Here is a 26,600-nt window from a genome sequence, read left to right on the forward strand (position 1 = left end):
TTTGCATGCCTGTAGCTAGAATTTGTTCAATTGCCGACTCTCTTGGATTCGATCCTCAGAGTACTCCGTACCTCGTTGTACAATTATATTACAACTGACCTGTCATACTTGTAGACACTGCACATTAGTATGCATTCTAATTATTTATTTATTGTTTTAGTGTTGATTTATCTAGAGATCAATAATGACAGATTATATTTAACTTCTTTTTAAAAAAAAAAAACTTTGCTTTTTTTTTTCATTTGGAAAAAATATATATACTTACAATGATTTTTTCAACTATTTTTTTTATTTTTAACTAAAAAGGAAAAAAGAAAAGAAAAAGTAGTTGAAAGAGTTGGGGGGAAATAACTAACAATAACAACGACCTTCATTTTCTCTATCAGTTGGTAACGACCTTTAATTATAAGAGAAACCAACTATGCAACACCATGTAAAGAGTAAGGTTTTTTTTTTTCATTTTGAAAAACCCTATGTTTGACATGGTAAGCAAATAATGTGAGTTTCAGTATCTTTATTCTGTTGTCATCCTTAGGGTAACTAAGCCTGTAAAATTGTAGAGTTACTAGTATAAATTTGGCTCTAGTTTGGATCCACCATTTTTATCTGTTTTGATTTTTTAACATCTCATCACAAACATCCTCGGAATTTTCCAAAAAAAAAAAAGCAAAGAAAGAAAAAGTAGAAGAAAGAAATTAGTTTTTTTTTTCTTTTTGGATCAAACACCTACGTAGTCGACAGACAAATACTTTTGCTCACACACACACACACACACACACACACACACATATACACACAATACACACTGACCTTCCATCAATGGCTTATTGGTTAGGTATTTTCTCTTTCAATTTTTTGTGCATGTATGATCTTTTACTGTTTCCTGACATTTCCTCTGATTTGTTTAATAATTTAGTTGGTGAGCAAGAAAAGAAGTCGAAAAGAATTAGAGAGAAAAAAAAAAGAGACAATGTGTATTATGATTTTGTTAATTCATTTCATGGATCGATGAAACAGAAAAAGGAAAAAGAAAGAAAAAGAGGAAGGGAAAACCAGAAATCTTATCGGATTCATCTCCATTAGGTTTTTAGTTACATTTCTTTTCAGATTTTTCTGTATTGTTTTGATATTTATAGAAATATTGTTGTTTGATTTCAATTTTCTTCTCCTATCAGAATATAGCTTAATACTGATAACTTATTGTTATATTATTATTAATTATGATTACTTTTTGTTCTTGAATTTGAGTTTTGAATTTTGTTAAAGGAACATTGGTTGTGAGCTAGTAAGAAGAACCTTATTCAGTTATCAGTTAGATCTTATAAAGTGCTAAAGAACCTTATTCAGTTATCAGTTAGATCTTATAAAGTGCTCACTCTATTGGCGAGGTTCTCTAGCAGTTGATTTGCATACAATTTTACCAAAAAAATTTCTCAAATGATTCACTGAGGTTAGTTTGATATAATGTAATTTGAAGTAGAGTAGGTGTTTCTCTCAATGAGTATGAAAAACAATAGTAAAAAAAGATAATAAGAAGTTTTGCATTTTATGCTTTCTAGTTGATATTGTAGAATATATTATTAATAATTTGTGAGCCTAATATATCTAGGATTGACAATTGAGTTGATTACTCAAGATTGAGAGTATAATTTTTCTGCAATGTGAATATTTTAGGTTTGAGTTTTAGATACATGGAATTATTGTTCTTTCTTCAGGTGAGTGAGAGGAGACTGTGTTCTGAGACTAAGATTGTTCGTCTGTTATGGCATTCGACTTGAAAGTGGAGAAACCGAGAAAAAAGACTACTACGGCTAATGATGAGGAGCTTATTGAGCTTAAATTTCGCATTTATGATGAGACAGATATAGCACACAATACTTACACATCATCTATGACTGTTGCAAATCTTAAGCAAAAGATTGTTGCTGAGTGGCCTCGAGGTTATTAATCTATTTATCTTTTAATGTTTCCTCCTCTTAACTTACTCTTTGTTGAACTCTATTATGGGAGTCCCATCTTAGGTGCTCGGTTTGATTGTTTTTATTAAGTTTATTAGTAACAATTCAATATTTCAAACAAATGCTTAAAAGCTTTGTGTTAGCATCTCAACGTTCAAGGTTCAAGTCCTGATGTTAATATTCTTCTCTCTAAATTATAATGTAAGTTTTAATTGTACTAAAAAATTAGTATTTAAGTTTCTATATTGTCTATTCTTAGTCCTATCATTGATAAGATTCAATTCGATAATCATTGTCTGCATGGTATGTTAAAAAGTTGGTTGTCCCTATATACTCATTTGAATGACATTGATATAGCCACAATGTTAAAAGTTCTACGTTGTTAGCTCAAGGTCCAGGCTTCGAGTTTTGATGTTAACATCACATTCCTCTTAAATTGTAATGTAAACTTTGATTGTACCCAAAAAAAAAAAATTAGTATTTTAAGTCTTTTCTTTGAGTTTATTTGCTATGTTGTCTGTTGTTGACTTTTCATTCATAAGAATCAATCCAGTAATTATCATAACCTGCATGGTATATTTAAAATTTTGTTATTGCTCTATGCTAATTTGAATGACATTAATTTAGGCACAATGTTTATGCATCTAAACAAAATCAACCACAATTTTTCATTTTGATGATACCATTCAGCTTGAAGAAAATGACTAATGTTGGCCATTATATATGAACTCATGTATGCATGTATCATGTTTATGAGAATTTATAATGATGGAATTAGAATATTTATGTCTTGGATTATACTCCTCCCGAGCAACAGCTACCTGAGTTTGAGTTAAGGGAGCCTTCATGTAATTTCAGAGAAAACAGTCACACCAAAGTCAATAAATGATCTGAAACTTATACATGCTGGTAAAGTTCTTGAAAACAACAAAACACTCGCTGATTTCAGGATAACATTTGATGAACTTCCTATCGATTTCATTATAATGCATGTGGTAGTGCAGCTAGCTACAACAAAAAAGAAAACAGGTTTGTCCAGCTCTTTGTCTAGCTCTCTTTCTTGAAATCTTTCTAGTATTTGAGTTTGCTTAGAATTAAGATGCCTTTATTTTATTCCTCTTATACAAGAGATGCATTTAAATCCTTGTTGAATTCATGTCATGTAACTTTGTTTACATTCCTCTCCCCAACCTCACTTATTGCAACATGTTAGGGTATTTTAGTCATTACCCAGGAAAAGGGAGGGGGTAGGCAGGGGCTCTTCCTGCTTGAAAACCATAAAGATATAAGTTAATACAACAGTGAAATTATATTTTAACTCTCATAAAAATATATAATTTAATTTTGTCCCCCTAAATTTATTTTATGCCTGTCATTACCAATTAAATAGGTACTCGATTAACTTATGATAGTAACACAATTAAGGAATGTATAGTATAGATATATACACAAACACTAGTCTTTGTAGGTTATGCTTTTAACTTACTACTTGACACTGATCTTACTGCGTAAGTTTCTTTTAGAGATGAATATATTTGACAGTAGAATCTCATACTTGAGTTTAACCTTTCTAGGTATTATTTTGGTTTGGATTCTACTAACTGCATAAATTAGTTATACTAACTTCTTCTTGTGCCTTCACAAGGGGAAAAAGTTGTATAAAGGAAGAAAAACAAATGATAGAGCTTACAAACCCCTAAACCCTATTTTCCAATAATAACATTTTTCATGCTTTTGGTTAGCTCACATTCTTTTTATTTGCATTTTCGTTGGCTTATGATCTGATATGTTTATCTAACGATGGCCAAATGATCAAAACTTGTTACTTTTTCCTTTTGTTTTGGGTGCATTGCAGAAAAGAGCAAGGAGGATGTGCAAAAGCTGAATTCGTGCGGGTGTGTTATTCTTTAATCTGTGAGCATGCTCTTCCTAATTCTCAACTTGTCATAGCAAAAAAAATCTATTCTTTAAAAAAATTAAAACAAAATCCACTTAAATGTTAAAGATATTATACAAAGGAATAGCTATTAAATATATATATATATATATATATATATATATCTAAAAGTAAAATGAAGCACGAGCGGTGTCGTGTATATGCAGAAATGTTGCTCTTTATTAATTTTGATGTTGTATCTAGACCCGAGTATTGAGCATGAGTCACATGAGCCGTAAATAGTTTTAATTAATGTGATATTTGATTTCTTTTTATTTTTATTTAAATATCATCGTATTGTCATTTTTATTATTATTTAAGTTTCGGATATTTCATTTAGCAACCTAATTATATATATATATATATATATATATATATATATGTAATGACTGAGTTTTATTGTATTTATTTGAATTTATTAATTATAATTATACTTCTAAACTTTAAAAATAGTTTTAATTAATATTTCATAGTCTATCAAACCTTCTAGCAATGCACTCTCATTGACAGTGACAATCATTTTGTCAAATTATAATGTAATATGAAAAGATAAGTTAAATATGAGACAAATATATAATCACTATAAAATTTATAAAATACAAAATATCTCATAACATATTTGTTTTGAGCAAAACACTCTTAAATGCAAACTGTGTTATTCTGTCTCTTACTTTCATTATTTGTATTTTGTTTAAAAAAAATCTCATAATAAAACAAATAAAAATATTTTAAATACAATTGGTGTTCAACAAATCAAAGGTAATTTAATCAAATTGAATTTCATGGCATTGCTAATTTATGAATTAAAAAATTGCATTGAATGGATTAGATTTAAGTAACAACCAAAATGAAATCTAATGGAATTTACCCTTCAAAACAATTTTTGATTTTGTCGATTGGATTGGAATCAGCCTAATATTAATTCAGCAAAGACGAATCAATTGAATAATTGATTGAACAATTTTTATTATTTTTAATAATTTATTTTATCTACCCAGTTAAATTTTAAAAATGGACTGAAAATTACTTAAAATTTATGGACCACGTTTTAATCACCTGAGCATTGTAGTAGTCAATTGTGAAGAAATTTCGATTTAATTAATCAGGATAAATGGAAAAAGCAAGCATTAGAATTAAGACGTGGTGGGTAACATTGACCCAAAAATAAAATAAAACGATAAGATTATCCTGCTTCAATCACTGTCTCTCATTTCTTAGTTTCACCCTACTTTAAGCTCCATTCCTTTTGCTCCATAAAATTTTCCTATACTTTTAATAACCAAAATCCCCATCACGTCAATTCTACAACATGAGTGATGAGAGTCATACCCAGATACAGAGGAGACTCTGTGATTACTGTAACCAATCCACAGCTCTGTTATATTGCAGAGCTGATTCCGCCAAGCTCTGTTTTTCATGCGATAGGGAAGTTCACTCAGCTAACCAACTGTTTACTAAGCACTCTCGGTCACTGTTGTGTGACGCCTGTAACGAATCACCTGCTTCCCTCTTTTGTGAAACGGAGCAGTCTGTGTTTTGCTCGAATTGTGATTGGGAACGCCACAGCTGCTCGTTGCATCATAGGAGGCCTGTAGAAGTCTTCACCGGGTGCCCTTCGGTGAGTGAGTTGCTGAGTTTTCTTGGGATCGAGGATTTGGGTAACGATAAAGCTTCCTGTTGGAGTGAAGAAGATGATGGGTTTCTGGATTTTTTGATTTGGGAATGTCCTTTGATTTCTGGGTTTGATGGAGTGATTGTTCCGAATGATATGGATCATGGGTTTAAGGCTACGGATGTTCCTCCTCTACCTAAGGTTAGTATCAAGTTTACTCCTTTATGTTGTTTTTAGAAAATGAGAAAAAGTTAAAAATTCACCAAGTTTGGAATTTTGGGATATGTACGTATTGCTCATAATGCAAAACCATTTTCCTCAAAAATGTATACACCTTCAACTTTTGTACTGAGCTGCGGAATTTTGGGATTTTAATCATCTTACCTTCATATAACCCGATTTTAGGATAATATATACACATCTACTTGTATTTTACTTTTAACTCTTTTTTTTTTTAATTTAACTAGTATTTAAACTTGAACATCATAAGTAAAGGGTATGTGTTTAACGTTGTTAAAAAAAATTAATATGATGTTTATGTGACTTTAATAATGACATGTGAACATTTTAAAAATATTTTTTTTTATTTTTTTGCCACATGTCAAAATATGAGATTGTCACATATCATTATGCTATTGGTCATCAATATCACATCAACATATTTTAACGACATTAGTTAGGTACCTTAAAAAGTTTAAAGTTAATTTATGGTTTTCAAATTTAGATGTTAATTAAGTCTAAAAAATTTAAGTATTAAATAGATATAAATTATGAAATTTAAGTATCTCTTATAATTTGTGATATGTATGAAAGAAAAGATTAACATTAAATTTATATTTATAAAAAAATTCAAGAATTGAATTATAAGTCGAGCTATTATTGCAACAATTAATAAGGCATAAATTTCAACGCCTTATTTCTCTTATTTAACATTATCTTTAGCAAATGTAGTAAAGGAAAAAAAAAGTAAAAGAATAGAAAGCTAAAGAAAGTAAATAATTATTCATTACCTTGTTTGGATAGTTTAAATTAGTGATGGAAATGAAAGTTAAGTCATTTTAATGGTTTTTGTTTGGATAAACAATGAAAATGAAAGGGAAATGATTAATTATAACGAATTTTTATAATTATAGCATTTTCATAAAATTATTTATAAAAGAAAGAAATAACAAAAAAACATTTTATATCTTAAAATTTATTTTAGTTTCCTTTCATAGCCTTCCACCCAAATTGGGGTAGATAAAAATTTTAACTTTAAGAAGAAAGTAAGGGATACTTCTTTTACTTTCCCTAACTAACTTATAAAGTCTTTCCTTTCCTTCCCCACCTCACCTTCAATCTAAACATAAGTTAAGCATTGGAGAGCGGTTAAAAGTAGAAATAGGTATTATATTAAGAAGAAGAAAAAAAGTAGTGGTAAAGTAAGTAAATCTTATTTAGGCTCATATTTAATCTTTAAACATCTCATTTTTAGTTATTTTATTTAAGCATTTCATATAAAAATAGTTTAAGACAAAACGCCATTATGTTAATGTGCATTATTTTATTAAAATTACTTTTTAGTAACTTATCTAACCAAGTTAATGTCAACTTAACTTATGATACCAATTCAATTAAACACATTATATAAGTATATATAGATACAAATAAATTTAAGGATTGAAAAAAGTTATGGGTAAAAGTAAGTACTATATATATATATATATAATAGAGTGGTAAAGTAAATAACTCTTCTTTAGGCTTGTTGGAAGCGTAATAAAATTAACTCAAATACTAATTTTTTATTACACACAAATAAACACAATACAAACTCTCTCTTTTTTTTTTCTCTCTCTACACTAGCTGCTGCTAGTTTTTCTTTTTATAACTCACACACACTTTTTTCTCTCAAACTCACTAATTTTTTCAACACTCACACATATGAATTATACATACATACATATAGACATAATTAGCCAACTTTTTTCCTTGACATGTAAGACTTTTCAATGTGCTGTCATCATCCTTGAAGTTTCCAGCATTATCCAATTTGCATGAGGTAAAAGCCAATTTGGTTATAGCTTCTTTAGCTACACTTTTTGACTTTTGAAAAGTTGGTTTGTTTTTTAACAAGGCTTGGGTTTAAAATTTAAACTTCTCATATTTAGTTGTTTTATTTATGCATTTCATATAAAAATAGTAATGGGTTAAATTATTTTTTGGGGCCTAAATTAGCAACTACTCTCATATTAGGGCCTAAACTTATTTTTCCAAGTTAACCTATGAACTTGGCAATTTTCTTACATCGAGACATGAACTTTTTTGGGTCCAAGCTAATCCATGATATTTTTTTCAAAAACCCTAAAGTTTAGGCCATAACTTGGGAATATTTACCAAGTTTAGGCTTCAATATGGGAACAAGTACCTAATTCAAGCTCCAATATGAGAATAATTACCAAATTCATGAACTAACCTAGACAAAAAGAAAGTTCAAGCCCCAATGTGAAAGTTGTTTCCAAGTTTAAGGTCCAAAATAGTGATTTAACCCAATAGTAAAAAGATGAAAACATCATTATATTAATAACCAGTACTTTATTAAAAACTAGTTTTTTAGTAATTTTCCTAACTGGGTTGGTATTAAGTTGACTCGTGACATCAACTCAGTCAAACACATTATACAGTCAACTTTCTCTACAACAACCTCACTTGTTTGCCAAGATTTTGCCCATTATAGAGAGGTGGCTATTATATACCTACAACAAAATTAATAGATGTATAGCAAGTGCTTCTATCATTACTTTTATGCATTTTTTTTTACATTCTTTCATTTGACTAATTATGAAGTTTATAAATCTATTAAGTTCAATTAATTAGTTTGAGTTATCAAAATTAATTAATTAATTAATCATGAGTTATTAAATTTAAGTATTCAATTTATAAATTTATGATATTCTAAATTCATAGAAGAATATGTAATTAGGGAACTTAATAGTTTATTGAATTGATATGTTCACCCATGGTAGATTATTTCATTTAATAAAATATTATTAATATTTTTTCATGTGATATTTAAGCATTTTATTGAAATAATATTTTAACTAACATCATTTTTATTTAATAAATTATAATTAATAAATTTGCTTATACTGAAATAACTATAATTTTACTCCTTTTTAAAAAAAAAAAAAACTTCTACTGATAACATTTATTAAAGCTGGTCGTTCCATCCCACCTAAATGTGATTGGTTGCAAGGGTCGATGTCTTAAAGGTACTTTAATTGGAAAAACAAATCAAAAATCCTAAAAAAAAAAACATAACCACAAAAACAACTGAAACAAAAAAACCAGCAGTAAAGAAACATCCCTTCGCATTTTGTAAAAATGAAACGACCTTTCAAATTCTTCCACCCCACCTATCATCAATCATCAAATCGAGCTTTCGACCTTCCCACATCATCAAAAATGGCATCTGTCTTATTAAACCTAGTCTGCTCCTTTTAATTTTCTGTCGTCAGAGTCAAAAACTGAACAAATCCTCCAGCAGCAAGAAAACCCATCTCACCTCGCACCTTGCATGGCTTCTCTATTCCTCTCCACCTCTGCTTCCACTACCCTTGGTGCCTCTATCCAAAACATGGGAGTCGTGTACCTTCTTCTTCTTCGGCGAACAAGTAGGCTACGTCATTCCCTTGGCGTGGTATGTATCTGAATTTCACTGATATAAAACTATTAACCCGTTCTTTAATCTCATTAATCAAAGAACTTACTGTCGATATGTCTTTCTCATCAGACCTTAGTTTTTTAATAACTGTTAGTGTATCCCCTTCAACGTTGATTTCTGGAAACACAAGCTCTTTCATAAATGTTACGACTTGCAGACATGCCCTGGCTTCTGCTACTGTTGGATCCGCCACATTTTCAAATGGGTATGTACATGCAGTCATTATTAATCCCTCACTATTACGAACTAAGGCCCAAACTGTCACATGCTTTGAGAATCAGTGAAATATTGCGTCAAAATTAACTTTTATTATGTCTCCTATTGGTGGCTCCCATCTAAAAATAACCGATTGTTGAATGGTTGACATCACCCTATTCAAATTCTCAAGTTCTTGAACATAAGCTTTCACAAAAGCTATCACCCCAAATGCATTTTGATGAGCCCTTTCATGGTAAATAATGTTGCGATTATGCCGTACTACCCAAAAAATAATCCCCCACATTTTGCATTTGCCTAAACTGTTATTCACAAATTCTTGGGCTAACCACAACTTCCAATTGTTTGTTCTATTGGAGGATGAAAATGACATTTCTAGCTCCTGTAGAATTTGGTTTGTAATTGGCCACTCTTTGAACATGTGCTCGACTAAATCCTTAGCCATTCGACAAACAGGACAATAGCTCACCGCAACAATTCTCCTTGCTTGAAGATTACCAAGAGTAGGAAAATAATTATTAGTAATGTTCCAACATGTAAATTTGATTTTGTTAGCAACATCTAGGCTCCACAGTTTTTTGTAAAAAACCTTTAGCATTGTATTTTGATTTGTTGCATCATTTGCTGTTGTATTACTATTTTGTGCCATGAGCCACTTGTAGCCACTCATGGCCAAATAAACCCCAGCATTATCTCCTTGCCACACCAGCTCATCTGTTCGAGCAAACAGGAAGAGTAGAATTGACACAGTTCTATTCACCTGTTCACTTCCAAACAGCTTATTCAGTATATCCAATTTCCAAGTAGCCGAATTTGCATCAATCAAGTATGCCACTAATGTATAATTAATATTGATATCCTGACCCATTACCCTTCCCTATCCAGGTCTTGGCAGCCATGAATCATTCTAAATATTTATCACATCCCTACTGCCTACCCTCCACCCACAACCATTCTCTAAAAGCCTTCGAGCACCCCAAATGCTCTGCCATATATATAAAGGGTAAGATCTTAATCTTGAACTCATAAATCACCTGTCTAATAATATTTAGCTCTTATAACACAAGCAAACAAGTTATCTAGCTTCACCAATAGCCTTCATGTTTGTTTTGCTAATAATGCTATATTAAATTTACCTAAGTCCCAAAAGTCTAAGCCACTATTACATTTCAACATGCATAATAGTTTCCATTGGCATTAATGTATCCCCTTGTTTGTTCTACTATTGCACCACCAAAATTTACTCAAAATACCCTTTAACTTCCTACACAAAGTAATCAGCAATAGAAAACACTGCATAGCATATATTAGGATTTTTTGCAAAATTGATTTAATAAATACCTTATTTCCCCCTATCGACAGAAGTTGCACATTCCAACTCTCTATGTGCTTAAGAAACCTTTCTTTGAAAGTAACAAACATTTCCTTCTTGCTTCTCTCAATAAGCATCGGCAGACCTAAGTACTTTTCTGAATTACTGAAAACCCGAACACCCAACACATCCCCAATTTGCTCCTACAACATGCTATCATCATTCCTGCTAAAATAAACAAGTGACTTATCAATGTTAATTACTTGGCTAGAAACCCTTTCATACTCTAATAGATCACTTTCATTGCACTTGCGCCCTCCTCACTTGCTTTACCAAAAAGAATACTATTATTAGCAAAAAGGAAATAAGTCACTATCAAACCCCATATTTCCACTCTTTCTCCCAGAATTTGTAGCACCCCAAACCCTACCCGAAGTTATGGTTTGATCCCAAGATGCCACATCAAAACGTTAAAAATTTTCCATTCTAAGTCCGTAAAATCGTACTTGATGTTCAAAAGATTAATTCATTAAGGGTTAAAGTAAATGGAAGTCATGCACCGTAGGAAACCGGAAAAAGGTGGTGAGTCCATCTGACCGCTAAGTACCAATCTCCTTCGGATCCAATCCTGACATGCATACCGCTATTGTCACACCTTAACGTCATGGATATTTCTAGGAAACCGATTTGATTAAGTCATTTTAGGAAAAGTGATTAATTTTGGAAAATACTTTCATTGCGGAAGCTTTGCTTGTTGTCGTGTTATTTTGAAATCAACTGTTGTTTTTGAAAACACGCCTAAAGCTATCCAATTTCAACAGCTTAAAATAAGTATTACCTATCTTAGTAATACATATTAAAAACCATCAAAAATAAATAAGCGGCCTTATTACATTTAAAAGCCCAAACCTCAAACGTAATTAAAAGGATGTCCAGTTCACCGTAAGAAAATCAAACTTTCGAACGGTGGCCACTCCAATTCCCTCACGACTCCAAGCCCACTATGATTGGGGATTTCTGCGTGGATAAAATAAAAGGGTGAGTTTGGGGAAACTCAATGTAAGGAAAACCCATTCAAAGCCCAAGTCACTCAAGCCTATTGGGCCTAAGCCCATTCAGAACAAAGTGGTTCGGACCGAGCCCTTTTCAGACATAATAAACGGGCCTTAGCCCTTATTCAGATAATGTATGGCCCATAGGCCCATTTCAAAATACATGCAACATCAATAATATATGCAAGCCCATTTGGGAGACTACTCAACCCACCAACCACTACACTCCACCGCATACCACCCATACACTCCATGTGGGAATAGCTCAACCCACCCAAATTTAACACTCCACAGCTTGCGGCATTCTTGCTCTCGATTATCAAGAATTGAGGCAAAGCCTCCAAGATGTGGACAAGCCACTTTCAAGATTTCCTCCGTCAATATCCCAATCCCATGCATCATATAATAACAACATGGCATGCAGTAAATAACAACAGTCAAACATGAATTTAGATCAATTTAACCCTAGGGGTATTTCGGTAATTTATCTACTAGGGGTAAAACTATAAATTTTCCACTTTTAAAGGTATTTCAATAATTTATCTATTTTAGGGTTTTTCATGCATATTCCTACCTTTCACGTACTAACAGAATCACATACCGAGGGTTCTTACCGAATTGGACCCGTTGGCCCATCATTCCAATTTTGGCCCATTAAGCCCAAAAATATCGAGGGCACAGAAATCATGCACTTTGCAATCCAAACATTGCAGCTTACCAAAAACATTAATCGATTTACCTCACGAGCATTCGCACACTCGCAGATCTACAAAATACCGGTTTTTTGCATTTTGCTTTTACGATCTAGACTAAGAAAGAGGGTGTTAGTTACACACCTATTTGCGACGATATCTTGATTTAGATCCACACACGAACCGCCTACAATTGGATTACTAACACGTTAATCTAACTATTCAAATACAAACTACATATTAACCCCTTACAATATTCGGCCAACCACACCTACAGATCATTGTAAGCTTATAAGAAAACAATAAGCAACTCATTAACAAATTTTGTCAATGTTTACCACATAATCATAATTTCACTGCAAGCTGTCTTCTTGAGCAACAGTTACTAAATCATTTATAACTGGAGTTACGAAACTCCAAATCAAGTTCCGCTAATTTTCCTTGAAAATAGACTCATATATCTTCTATCCATAAAATTTTCAGAATTTTTGGTTTAGCCAATCAATACCAGATTTTTCTCAAAGTTTCCCATGTTTCACTGTTTGACTAATCTGACCACTCTTCATTACGAATCAAATTTCTCATTGTACAGAATTCAAAATATGTTCTTGTTTATTTCATTAGAAACTAGACTCAATAAGATTTAATTACATAATTTATTCACCTTCTAACTCATCTCCCACAATTTATGGTGATTTTCCAAAGTCACGTTCTGCTGCTGTCCCAAGCAGATTTATTACCAAATCACTCTTTCATACACCTATCTTGCATGCATGTTATTTAAACATGTATATCACCAATCAATCATCACATATCTATGATTTTTACTTAAGCATAATCTCTATTTCATCATTTCAAAGCACAACATGTTAGCCGATTTTTCCTTTAGCATCTAAGGCACATGCATGCTCATTTGTTTGGCTCAACTTCACATATCTTCCATTTTTCATCAAAAGAACATGAAACAACAACCATTTCCTTCATTTTAATTCATGACCAAATGCTCACAACACAACTAAAAATCAAAATATACTTCAAGAGTTAAGGTAGAATCAAGAAGAACTCATGAACCTCAAAATAGAAGCAAGGTACCAAGAACTTACCTTCAATTTTCCTCCTCCTAATGACCGAATACTCAAGAGCTTTCTCCTCTCCTTTCTCTTCTCTAACTTTCAGCTATGATGAACAAAGATGGACAAAACTTTGTTATTTTCACCCATTTTTCTTTTAATAAAACTTCATATTTCATCCATTTAATTCTTTAATACAAAAGACATGTAATTCTTATCATGAAACATTTACCTAACCCATTATCATGAAACATTTACCTAACCCATTATCATGGAATATTTACCTAATCCATTGTCATGGAACATTTACCTAACCCATTATCAATTTGTATCAATTTGTACCATAAATTATGGATATCAAGTGTACATTTTGTCTACAACAACATGATGGCTGGCCACTTCATGTAAAATGGGAGGTTTATCATGCAAATCCTCCTATTTTGCACTCCTATTTATTTGGCCACTTCAATTTAGCCTATAGCATTTTCAAACATTTTCACATAGGTCCTATTTCATAATTTCATTCACAAATGACAAAATCAAAGCATGAAATTTTGTCAACATTCACAGAATTCCCGAAAATTGGGGCGTTACAACTCTACCCTCCTTAAAGAAATTTCGTCCTCGAAATTTACCTAATCAAACAGATGAGGGTATTGTTGCTATGTCGTCTCTTCCGCTCCCAAACTCGAAGTTTCCTTCCTTAACTTGTTGAAAACGAGCGACCAAAGACTCATCTTTCAACTGTTTTTCCTTAATCTGATCCACCCAGGTTGGCCTCACTTGCAACTCAACCAACAGACTTCCATCATCATACAGACTCAGACGAGCAAACATTGCTCTCAGATCAGATATAGCTCTACGACTTAGAGCATCGGCTACCACATTAGCCTTACTTTGGTGATACTCGATCGAACAGTCATAATCTTTAAGCAACTCAATCCATCTCCTTTGCCTAAGGTTCAGCTCCTTCTGAGTCAACAAATACTTAAGACTCTTATGATCAGTGTATATAATACACCTTTCTCCGTACAAGTAATGTCTCCAAATCTTAAGTGCAAATATCACTGCTGCCAACTCTAAATCATGAGTCAAATAGTTTCCCTCATGAGGCTTAAGCTATCGTGATGCATATGCAACCACCTTACCCTCTTGCATTAACACGCACCCAAACCCACGTGTGATGCGTCACTCGCACACAATAAAATCCTTCCTGACTCATACCGAATTAACACAAGTGCTTCATCGAACTTTCTTCAACTTCTCAAAAGCTTCCTCTGTTTCTTAGTCCATACAAAGCGGTACTCCTTTCCTTATGTGTTTTGTCGAGGTGCCGCCATCACGTAAAAAAACCTTCCACAAACCTTCAGAGTATCCTGCCATCCTAGAAAATTCCGTATTTCGACATTGACCTAGGCGGCTTCCACTCAAAAATCACTTCAATTTTCCGAGGTCCACCTTAATCCCCTCAAGCAGAGACCACATGTCCTAAGAAGGTTACCTCCTCAACCAAAGTTCGACTTCTTGAACTTCACAAAAGTTCCTTCTCCTTAACACTTACAAGACTATACGGAGATGCTCATCATGTTTCGCTTCAGCCGAATATACCAGATATCGTCAATAAAGATGACTACAACCGATCCAAAATGGTTGGAACACACGATTCATCGATCCATAAATGCCGCAGGAGCGTTCGTTAGTCCAAATGGCATAACCGAAACTAGTAATGACCATACCGAGTCCCGAATGTCGTCTTTTGGATGTCCGCCTCCTTGACCCTTAACTAATGATATCCGGATCGAAGGTCGATCTTGAAAATCTGAAGCTCCTCTAAGTCGGGTCCAATAGATCGTCAATCCTTGGCGGTGGATACTTATTCTTAATCGTCGGTTTGTTCAATGGCGATAATCAATGCACATCCGCATCGCACCATCCTTCTTTTTCACGAATAGCACTGGTGCTCCCCATAGAGACACGCTTGGCCTAATAAAGCCCCTATCCAACAACTCTTGAATTTGAGCATTTAACTCTACTAATTCCTTCGGTGCCATCCTATACGGTGCGATAGACACAGGCGCCATTCCAAGCAACAAGTCTATTTCAAACTCAACTTCTCGATTCGGAGGCAATCCTGGAAGCTCCTCCGGAAAAACATCTTAGAACTCCTTTACGGTCCTAACCTTATCCACTGTCAGTCCCTCCTCTTCCGATCGACTTACAAATACCAAATAGACCTCACAACCTTTCCGAATCCACTTTTCTACCTTAATGCCGACACCACATTGGACAAATAATCCTTCGCTCACCTATCACCATAACCTCCTCATCCTTTGTGGTCCTTAACACCATTCGTTTAGCAGTACAATCCAGGGTCACCTTATGCTTAACAAGCTAGTCCATTCCTAAAATGAGATCAAACTCTCCGAACGGTAACTCCATCAGATCTCCAGGGAAAATCCTACCTTGAGTTTTTAAGGGTACATCCCTATACAGTTTGTCTACCCTAACCGAGTGACCCAAGGGACTTAGTACAGATACCCCACTCACAATCTCCTCAGAGCAGTCCAAGTTGTCCATAATCCATTCTGTGGCCTCTAACCAATATTCCGCCACATTCGGGGCTATACCAGACACACCCCTAAAGGTCTCCACACCGTTAGCTCGAAGTCATTCAGAAATCGATCCTCGAATTTCGTTGCCCGAACTTGTCCCGGTAACCCTTTCTAGAACACGAAGCATTACTCGTAATAGGCATCATCCATGGCACCGCTGATCATGAGACTCTACCTCTGTTGTTTGGTGGTACCGGCATCTATCACGCAAGATATGTCTCAAGACGAAGATCTCGCCGAGCACTTCCTCGGCTCCGCCCACGACCTCTTGTACTCATATCGTATTATCTTGATTCGAATTTTTATGCATCAATTAATATTCCAGGTGTTTATTGCGGATGTTTTATGAATCGATAAGAGTTCGAGTTTGTTTTCGCAGAATCGAAGTCTAGCTACAATTTCATCTCTTATCGATTTTCCTATGGTTTCAGTATCATCCTATCTAGAGTATCCTAGAAGGATTTTAGTACGCATGATAAGTCGAAAAATATTCGAAGAGTTCGAGTAATACTTACGAGCTTGGTAGGAGATTGAATGCCACCTTCTAAAGATCTAAATTTTGAAAATCGAGTTTTTCGTATTTTTATAAAATTTTCACTTTCGAAAATCTTTGTTTTTGTAAACCCATTCCACAAAGAGTTGTTGCAACCTAGGCTCGATACCACTAAATGTAGCACCCCAAACCCGCCCGAAGTTATGGCTTGGATCCGCATGCCACGTCAAAACGTTAAAAAATTTTCCATTCTAAGTCCGGAAAATCGTACTTGATGTTCAAAAGATTAATTCATTAAGGGTTAAAGTAAATGGAAGTCAGGCACCGTAGAAAACGGAAAAAAGGTGGTGAGTCCATCTGATTGCTAAACCAATCTCCTTCTGGATCCAATCCTGACATGCATACCGCTATTGCCACACCTTAACGTCATGGATATTTCTAGGAAACCGATTTGATTAAGTCATTTTAGGAAAAGTGATTAATTTTGGAAAATACTTTCATTCGGAAGCTTTGCTTGTTGTCGTGTTATTTTGAAATCAACTGTTGTTTTTGAAAACACGCCTAAAGCTATCCAATTTCAATAGCTTAAAATAAGTATTACCTATCTTAGTAATACATATTAAAACCATCAAAATAAATAAGCGGCCTTATTACATTTAAAAGCCCAAAACCTCAAACGTAATTAAAAGGATGTCCAGTTCACCGAAGAAAATCAAACTTTCGAGCGGGTGGCCACTCCGAATTCCCTCACGACTCCAAGCCCACTATGGTTGGGGATTTCTGCGTGGATAAAAATAAAAGGGTGAGTTTGGGAAACTCAGTGTAAGGAAAACCCATTCAAAGCCCAAGTCACTCAAGCCTATTGGGCCTAAGCCCATTCAGCAACAAAGGTCTTGGACGAGCCCTTTTCAGATTATAATAAACCGGGCCTTAGCCCTTATTCAGATAATGATGGCCCATAGGCCCATTTCAAAATACATGCAACATCAATAACATATGCAAGCCCATTTGGGGAGACTACTCAACCCACCAACCACTACACTCCACCGTACCATACCATACACTCCATGTGGGAATAGCTCAACCCACCCAAATTTAACACTCCACATTGCTTGAGATTGCTTTCTCAGCTATCAATAAATTGAGGCAAAGCCTCCAAGATGTGGACAAGCCACTTTCAGTATTTCCTCCGTCAATATCCCAATCCCATGCATCATATAATAACAACATGGCATGCAAAATAACAACAATCAAACATGAATTTAGATCAATTTAACCTAGGGGTATTTGGTAATTTATCTACTAGGGTAAAACTATAAATTTTCCACTTTTAAAGGTATTTCAATAATTTATCTATTTTAGGGTTTTTCATGCATATTCCTACCTTTCACGTACTAATGTAATCACATACCGAGGGTTCTTACCGAATTGGACCCGTTGGCCCATCATTTCAATTTTGGCCCATTAAGCCCAAAAATATCGAGGGCACAGAAATCATGCACTTTGCAATCCAAACATTGCAGCTTACCAAAAACATTAATCGATTTACCTCACGAGCATTCGCTTTTCACTGCAGATCTACAAAATACTGGTTTTGACATTTCGGCTTTTGCCGATCTAGACTAAGAAAGAGGGTGTTAGTTACACACTGCTTATGCGACGATATCTTGTGAGATCCACACACGAACCGCCTACAATTGGATTACTAACACGTTAATCTAACTATTCAAATACAAACTACATATTAACCCCTTACAATATTCGGCCAACCACACCTACAGATCATTGTAAGCTTATAAGAAAACAATAAGCAACTCATTAACAAATTTTGTCAATGTTTACCACATAATCATAATTTCACTGCAAGCTGTCTTCCTGAGCAACAGTTACTAAATCATTTATAACTGGAGCTACGAAACTCCAAATCAAGTTCCGCTAATTTTCCTTGAAAATAGACTCATATATCTTCTATCCATAAAATTTTCAGAATTTTGGTTTAGCCAATCAATACCAGATTTTTCTCAAAGTTTCCCATGTTTCACTGTTTGACTAATCTGACCACTCTTCATTACGAATCAAATTTCTCATTGTACAGAATTCAAAATATGTTCTTGTTTATTTCATTAGAAACTAGACTCAATAAGATTTAATTACATAATTTATTCACCTTCTAACTCATCTCCCACAATTTATGGTGATTTTCCAAAGTCACGTTACTGCTGCTGTCCCAAGCAGATTTATTACCAAATCACTCTTTCATACACCTATCTTGCATGCATGTTATTTAAACATGTATATCACCAATCAATCATCACATATCTATGATTTTACTTAAGCATAATCTCTATTTCATCATTTCAAAGCACAACATGTTAGCCGATTTTTCCCTTTAGCATCTAAGGCACATGCATGCTCATTTGTTTGGCTCAACTTCACATATCTTCTATTTTTCATCAAAAGAACATGAAACAACAACCATTTCCTTCATTTTAATTCATGACCAAATGCTCACAACACAACTAAAAATCAAAATATACTTCAAGAGTTAAGGTAGAATCAAGAAGAACTCATGAACCTCAAAATAGAAGCAAGGTACCAAGAACTTACCTTCAATTTTCCTCCTCCTAATGACCGAATACTCAAGAGCTTTCTCCTCTCCTTTCTCTTCTCTAACTTTCAGCTATGATGAACAAAGATGGACAAAACTTTGTTATTTTCACCCATTTTCTTTTAATAAAACTTCATATTTCATCCATTTAATTCTTTAATACAAAAGACATGTAATTCTTATCATGAAACATTTACCTAACCCATTATCATGAAACATTTACCTAACCCATTATCATGGAATATTTACCTAATCCATTGTCATGGAACATTTACCTAACCCATTATCAATTTGTATCAATTTGTACCATAAATTATGGATATCAAGTGTACATTTTGTCTACAACAACATGATGGCTGGCCACTTCATGTAAAATGGGAGGTTTATCATGCAAATCCTCCTATTTTGCACTCCTATTTATTTGGCCACTTCAATTTAGCCTATAGCATTTTCAAACATTTTCACATAGGTCCTATTTCATAATTTCATTCACAAATGACAAAATCAAAGCATGAAATTTTGTCAACATTCACAGAATTCCCGAAAATTGGGGCGTTACAAAATTGAACCCTCTTCTTTCACTAAATTAAGCAAGCTCGATACTGTTTCTGAACAGATGAGAAATAAGTAAGAGCTTAAGGGATGCCCTTGTCTTAGTCCACGAGTAGGCCGAAAAAAATCCCCTCTAATCCTTTTAAAAATAATCGAATATGACACCATTTTCACACACTTTATCATAAGCTCAATCCACCCCCTAATAAAGCCTATATGTTTTATCATTCTTTCCAAAAAAAACCCCACTCTACCCTATCATAGACCTTACTCATATCTAGCTTTAATGCAAACGATCCCCTCGAACCCCTTTGTTTCTTCTTGAAAGCATGCGACAACTTATTTGCTATAATTATATTGTCTGATATTTTCTTTCTAGGGACAAACGCCCCTTGAGCTTCATCAATACAGACATCTAGAACCTTTCTCAATCTATTATCTATTCTCTTGGCTACAATCTTGTAAAGAACATTACAAAATAGGCCTAAATTGTGACATTTCATTCGGAGTTCCTACTTTAGGTATAAGAACTATATTCGTATAATTTATAAAATCAACATCCGTTACCCCATTTAGAACATCAATGCAATACCGAAATAACTCCTTACTAACAACGTGCCAATATTTTTGGAAAAATAAAGTTGGGAACCCATCCATACTTGCTACCTTTAAAGGCGACATACCTTTAACTGCCTCTCACACCTCTTCTTCTTTAAAAGCCACTACCAACTCTTCATTCAAGCTCTCTGAAATACTAGGTCGTACACCTGACAACGCGTAAGCATAGCTTATTAACGAAGTGGCCATGAATAACTCCTTAAAATATTCGGTCACAATATCATCCATCTCCTCATCTTCTGTTACCCATACCTCACTCATATCTGTCAACCCTTTAACAGTATTCTTTCTCCTACGAGAAGATGCAGATCTGTGAAAGTAAGTCATGTTTTGATCTCCAAATTTGAGCCAGTTTGCTTTTGCTCGTTGTTCCTAGAACAATTCTTCTAGGTTTACTTCCATATTCAATGCAAGCTTGACTTTAGTTAACTCAATTAAACTACTCTCATCGGGGTGGACTAAATTCAACTCTTCTAACCAGAAATTTAACTCCATAACATTTTGCTTCCTCTATCGATAATTCTCTTTCGCCTACCTACTTAATTCCTTTCATAATTTCACCAATTTTACCGACACACCCAATCTAGACAACTCCCAAAAATTCCTAATTTGTTCCCTACACATATCCTCAAGTACCCAATCAATACTGAATCAGAATCAATTTCGTTCTATTATCATCCAACTCTCATCATTCCCTACAGTATCAACCAACGCCGAACAATGATCAAAAAAGATATGAGTGAGATGCTTAACATTACAACCTAGAAAAGGTCCCCACCAAGTCGAGTTTGCCACCCATTGATCCAACTATTCCCGAACATTATTTTCTTGTAGGCATCCACTTTCCCAGGAAAATCATTGACCTAAGAACCCCAAGTCACTTATATTACACTCCTCAAAAGCCATCCAAAACTTTATCATTATCTGTTCCTCCCTAAATTGTACCCTTCACTTATTGAAAGAATACATGATATCACTAAAATCTCTCAAAACCAACTACGACAAAAAAGTATCCTTACCTAGCATTTTTAAAAGGTTTCATAATTCATCTATTCTCTCATATAGAGTCCTATAAAACCTAGTACACCTCCATTTGTCCGTCCCATCCCCTTCATCAATCTCAACATCAATATGCGAAACCGAGTAGCTTTTTAGTTGAATAATACACCCGTTATTCTAACCCAAACATAGTCCACCTCTAGAACCATCTGCATCAACCTTTATACCATTAAAAAACCCATATCTTTCTTTAATCTGCTTCATTCTCCTAGCAATTAGCTTTATTTCAATTAGAAACAATATTTGGGGCTTTATCTATCTCAGTTTGTTCTTAAGACATCTAACTGTCCGTGGATGCCCTAATTCATGAACACTTGAACTAAAGATTTTCATTGTTTTTGACCGACTGCTTGAAAACGGGCACCTATAATTCATTAGAAGCACCCAACTCCGATGAACCCACATTAACAAGACCATCTATATACCTTGCATGAGTACGTTGTCTCTTCTTTCCATCAACCACCTCTAAAGGGTTATCCTTCATGTTCGAACCTAGTTTCATACTCCCGTCCAAATTAGCCCCTTCAAACATCCCTCCCTGCCCATCTGAATTTGGGATTTGCATCTCTGCAAGTTCCTACCACCCCTCTTCCACCCAAATTTCCTCTCAGAGGGTCTCTCCCCGAAGTCTCCTCCCGTAACCATCTACTCACCGTCGTCGGCCCCCTTATTTATGTCTCCTTTAGCCAAATATCCCATCCAAACTCCACTACTTGTGTCTCAAGTGTTACCCTTATTAGACAAAAGCCTTCCCCATGACCAATCTCCCCACACAGAAAGCAAAACAATGTTAGCTTCTCATATTGAAAATAAGCATAAACCAAACGATTTTGATCCAACACAACTTTCTTCTTCCACTTCAATGGAATTCGAACATCTACTTTTTCACATATTCTCATAAATCGAATGATCCCCCTTGAGATCAAACTAGTGTCATACTCCAGAATAGTACAGATGAAATTTCCAAACTAGTGCGCCATACCCTCTGACATAAATCCCATTTATAAATTGTGGATCTGAACCCAATAAACTGAATAAATCAGAGGCACTTGTAAAGGGTCCTCCCCTTATTCCAACTTATGAAAAAATAATAAAATGTCTATTAAACGTCCAGGGCATGCCGTCACTCATCCTTTTAGATCTATTTCATAATAAAATCGGAGCAAGTATCTCTTTTCCCCAATATCTGAAATAGTAGCTCCTTCCAGTGGATGCCATATATCTGCAAGCGTATTCCTCATTGAAGGGAAGTGCACTGCACTATCTCTTAAGACACTTCCTACCAAGCAAAGCCTGTAATCCTCTTCAATCACATCTACATTCCCTTACCGTCGGAATGGTGCTTCTTCTTCCTCAGAAAGATTCAAGTTGGTCAGATCCTCATCCATTTTACCCCTTGGCAAAAGAATCATTAGGTTCAAATAGCCCTTAGAAAAATTGTTAACCCTAGATAAACACCGAATAACGTGCTAACCAGCAGACGGAATCGTGCTATACCCTAACTGACTAACATACCTATGGGTTCCTTAATTAATTTACAATGAGTTTTTTTTCTAATAATTCTTAAATGTTATTAAAATAACTATAATTTTACTTAAACAATATGATGTTATAAAAAATTAATTTAATAAATAATTAACTATAATTGTTGTTTCTATAAAAACTTTTGTTATAGCGAAATGCTAATTCTATTAGAAAGAAGATTGAACCAGAGGCGAATCTAGGGGGCCTGGCAGGGCCCCGACCCCCAATAAAAGAGAAAATTACTATTTAGGCCCTTAAAAAAATTTTAAAGTTTTAAATTAGTAAAAGTAAAATTGCACTTTAGCCCCCCTAAAATTATAAAAATTTAATTTAATCGTTTAAAAATTATAAAGATACAAACTATAAAAAATTAAAAATTCACTCGACCCCCTAAAAAATTGTTCTAGCTTTGACCTTGCACTGAATGTATATGTATGGATAAATTAGAGGATATTGTGAAGTATTTTTCTCTTTTGAGTGCTACTAAAAAATAGATATACTATCAAGTTTTTTCTACGACTCGGAAGAGAGCATAGGAGCACTTTTGAAGCCGCTAAAGGACGCAACCATTAGGCTCTATGTACATAGAGCACTCATGCCGTTGTTCGAACCCAAACCATTCTACCACTTAGACGAGAAATTTTAGGTTATGTCTTTGTGTTTTAGAAAATCATGAGAGTGAGGTTTGTGAAATTTTGTGTTTGAGTTGGTAAGGTGATTTTATTGAGATTTGGCTGCCTTTTTTTCGATATGGTTGTTTAGGAATTCCAGTAAAAAAAAATGGATGAATTGTTTACCATTAACTGCAAATTTCTTAGCTTTTTCTGCACCGTGTCATATAAACGATGAAATTGGCAATTAACTTGAATGAACTGTTTTTGAATCAGAATCGTAATTCATCTTGTGGACAACATAAAGAGGAGATATTCCATCAGCTCCATGAACTGGCAAAATCAGATCCCACCCTCACCTTTCAAAAAACTGATTTGCAGTCGCTGATACCTGAGACCGATCATTTTCAGGCAGCAAGTATGCAAACAAGTTGCAAGAATGATGCAGTTCCTGTTCCATGCCCTGCTTTAGAGGTTTGCATTTTCTTTTCCTCTCCTGTTAACTCGTATGTTGTTGTCTTCTCTTGATAAATGAAACATTCTATGGAACATTCTCAATATACAACATTGGGTCTTTTTTTTTATTATTTTGATTCGAGATCAATAGATGTTTGTTTATTGGTCTTTGTTGTCATTTAGGAGAGTTTAAGTTGTCAATTAGATCAACAGAAAAGCATATTTATGGTCCCTTCTGTCTTTTATTTTATGTCTAAACATAAAGTACCCTATAGGTCCTTGTACCATAGAGCAGAGTGCATGTTAGTCACTTTTAAAATGAGCACAAAGGTCCTTGTAAGTTAGAAAAATAAGTGTTGTAATTGTTGATTTTATGATGTGGTTTTAGTTTGAAATATGGCGTGGCATGTGGATTCTACTTATTGTAGCTTAACCTGAATATTCACATTTAGTAGATGAATGGGGCATGCATTCGGGTCAGATTAAGCTATAAAGGATCGGTGAACATGCTCTGTCACTTAAGATCCATCATATATTCAGGTTGAAGCCTGATATGGCTTGAAGTTTATGGTGATGATGGATTTCAGCATTTAATCTTCTGTGATAGTGAAAACAGAACAGCTAATCTAGTTTCTCTTGATGCAGACAAGTCCGTTACAGTGCTTGAAATTCAATGATAATGTTGAGATCACCAATCAAGCACTCCTATATACCGAGGAAAATGCTAGGGTTGCTAATACACATGTAGATTGTAGCAGGAATATAGATGTGAATGATGGCCCTGAAGACCAACAAATGAAACCTCAAACTGGTGTAGGAACCATATCAGCACTTCCAAAGGTTTCTGTCCATGAGTTAAATAGCCAGGAGAGAGAGACTGCAATCTCACGTTACAAGGAGAAAAAGAAAACAAGGAGGTATTTTTTGCTTCACTACGTTCCTTACCACTGATATCATTAACCTTTATTAGTAAGTAGCTGCGTTACTCGAAATTGGGTGTGAGTACCTGACATAGGTATTGAATATGCTTTTTGTCATGCATACTCATATCCAGAGTCTAGGAAACATAACCCAACACATACATTTTTATTGTATTTCATAAAGAAATGTTACATACACATAAAAACCTTACATATGATGAATGTGTTTGGTTGAGCAAAACACTGTTTATGTGAAAACATTACAGATATGATAAGCACGTAAGGTATGAATCAAGAAAAGCTCGAGCTGAAAGCAGGACAAGAATTAAAGGCCGTTTCGCAAAGGTAAAGCATTGAAAACCTTTGTGGTAAACTTGGGTTAGCTTTTTTATTACTAGAAAATGTTTTTCCCTTCTGTAGTTGTTCTTCCTTAAGCCAAAGCTTTAGGGTATATACCAGGTTGGTTTTTTACTTGTAGAGTTTAGCTTTTGTACATGTTATTTTGATTTGTAGAACTTTATATATAAATACTTGAAAGCTGAAAATTCGAAAAATATATCATTGTATATCGCTGTGTGCCCTTGTTTGACTTTGTAAGCTGATAGATTGTGCAGGAAATTAAAAAAATAAAAAAAATAATTGAAATTACAATTTTTTGAGGATTTAGACATAAAATCTGGAAAAATAGTTTTTTATTTTTTTTGGATGAGGGTATCACAGAACGAATTCGAAATTCGATTTCAACTAAAATTATCACGGATCAAATTCAAAATTTGATTTCAACTAAAATTTTATGTGAATATAAATCTTTTATCATTATAGCAGGAGAAATTAATAGTTGATATGTAAAGAATTGGATTAGATCTCCTACAAACATCCAACAGTTGCATGGTATAATCTCATCAATCCGACAGTAGTAGTTGCTATAGATTGGAGACACTAAAGGCATTAGTTCTAGGTACCTTGAGATTCATTCGATATTTCTTTACTCTACTCAAATTCAGTATTGTACACCATCAGTAGTTTAAACCTTTAAACTATTATATTTTTTTATACTTTCTTCTTACGTATATTTTTTTTGGAAATACTAATGAATAAACTAAAAAAACAAAGAATAGGAATTTATTTGGATATGACACGTCCCTACTCAAAAACGTAATAATAATTTTTAATATATAAACCAATAAAAAGAGGGCAGGCAACAAAAAGTGATGATAAAAGCATCATTATTGTTATCAGCAATAGCAGTAGTATGTTGCAGAAATATACAAGTCTGTAATGACACCACCAACTTTGATCTTTATTATTTTAATAATAAAGGGTGGGGGGGGGGGTTTCACTTTAACAGAACTGTGAGCCCATCATTATAAGCACTGACGCCCATATCCTGGAGGCACTGTAACCTCAAAGAATTTGAACCTCTGCTTATTAATAATGGTGATGGTGATGAGCAGAGAGAATTTTGAAAGAGATGAAATCAGCAGTCAGCGGCAACAATCATAAGTAACAGAGAGAACATTAATGATGAAGCATGATCCCCCCATCCCTTCATAAATTACCCCCCAACGTGTGTGTGCCCCCATCATCATCATCTCTTCC

At 34.2% G+C, this 26,600-nt stretch overlaps 2 protein-coding genes across 2 annotated transcripts; both read left to right on the forward strand.

Annotated features, from left to right (window-relative positions):
- The first annotated feature begins 421 nt into the window (after positions 1-421).
- On the forward strand, positions 422-3,869 carry LOC108468476 (membrane-anchored ubiquitin-fold protein 6-like). The gene is made up of 4 exons (XM_017769357.2): positions 422-485; positions 1,716-1,940; positions 2,817-2,987; positions 3,814-3,869. The coding sequence occupies exons 2-4, from the start codon at positions 1,763-1,765 to the stop codon at positions 3,867-3,869; spliced, it is 405 nt and encodes a 134-aa protein (XP_017624846.1). The 5' UTR covers positions 422-485; positions 1,716-1,762.
- A 1,163-nt stretch (positions 3,870-5,032) lies between these two features.
- Positions 5,033-25,652, forward strand: LOC108467709 (zinc finger protein CONSTANS-LIKE 13-like). The gene is made up of 4 exons (XM_017768449.2): positions 5,033-5,707; positions 23,902-24,099; positions 24,727-24,998; positions 25,268-25,652. Exons 1-4 carry the CDS (start codon positions 5,204-5,206, stop codon positions 25,356-25,358), a joined length of 1,065 nt encoding a protein of 354 aa, XP_017623938.1. The 5' UTR covers positions 5,033-5,203; the 3' UTR covers positions 25,359-25,652.
- The last annotated feature ends 948 nt before the right edge of the window (positions 25,653-26,600 follow it).

The sequence above is a fragment of the Gossypium arboreum genome, chromosome 8 (genome assembly GCF_025698485.1).
Source record: "Gossypium arboreum isolate Shixiya-1 chromosome 8, ASM2569848v2, whole genome shotgun sequence".
In the NCBI taxonomy this organism is placed as follows: Eukaryota; Viridiplantae; Streptophyta; class Magnoliopsida; order Malvales; family Malvaceae; genus Gossypium; species Gossypium arboreum.

Bases quoted from the DNA above. Each gene is read 5' to 3' on its own strand.
- LOC108468476 (XM_017769357.2), top strand. From the start codon at position 1,763: ATGGCATTCGACTTGAAAGTGGAGAAACCGAGAAAAAAGACTACTACG. The intron at 1,941-2,816 runs GTTATTAATCTA...ATGTAATTTCAG, and splicing joins TGTTGCTGAGTGGCCTCGAG to AGAAAACAGTCACACCAAAG. The intron at 2,988-3,813 runs GTTTGTCCAGCT...GGTGCATTGCAG, and splicing joins TACAACAAAAAAGAAAACAG to AAAAGAGCAAGGAGGATGTG.
- LOC108467709 (XM_017768449.2), top strand. From the start codon at position 5,204: ATGAGTGATGAGAGTCATACCCAGATACAGAGGAGACTCTGTGATTAC. The intron at 5,708-23,901 runs GTTAGTATCAAG...TTTTTGAATCAG, and splicing joins ATGTTCCTCCTCTACCTAAG to AATCGTAATTCATCTTGTGG. The intron at 24,999-25,267 runs GTATTTTTTGCT...AAAACATTACAG, and splicing joins GAGAAAAAGAAAACAAGGAG to ATATGATAAGCACGTAAGGT.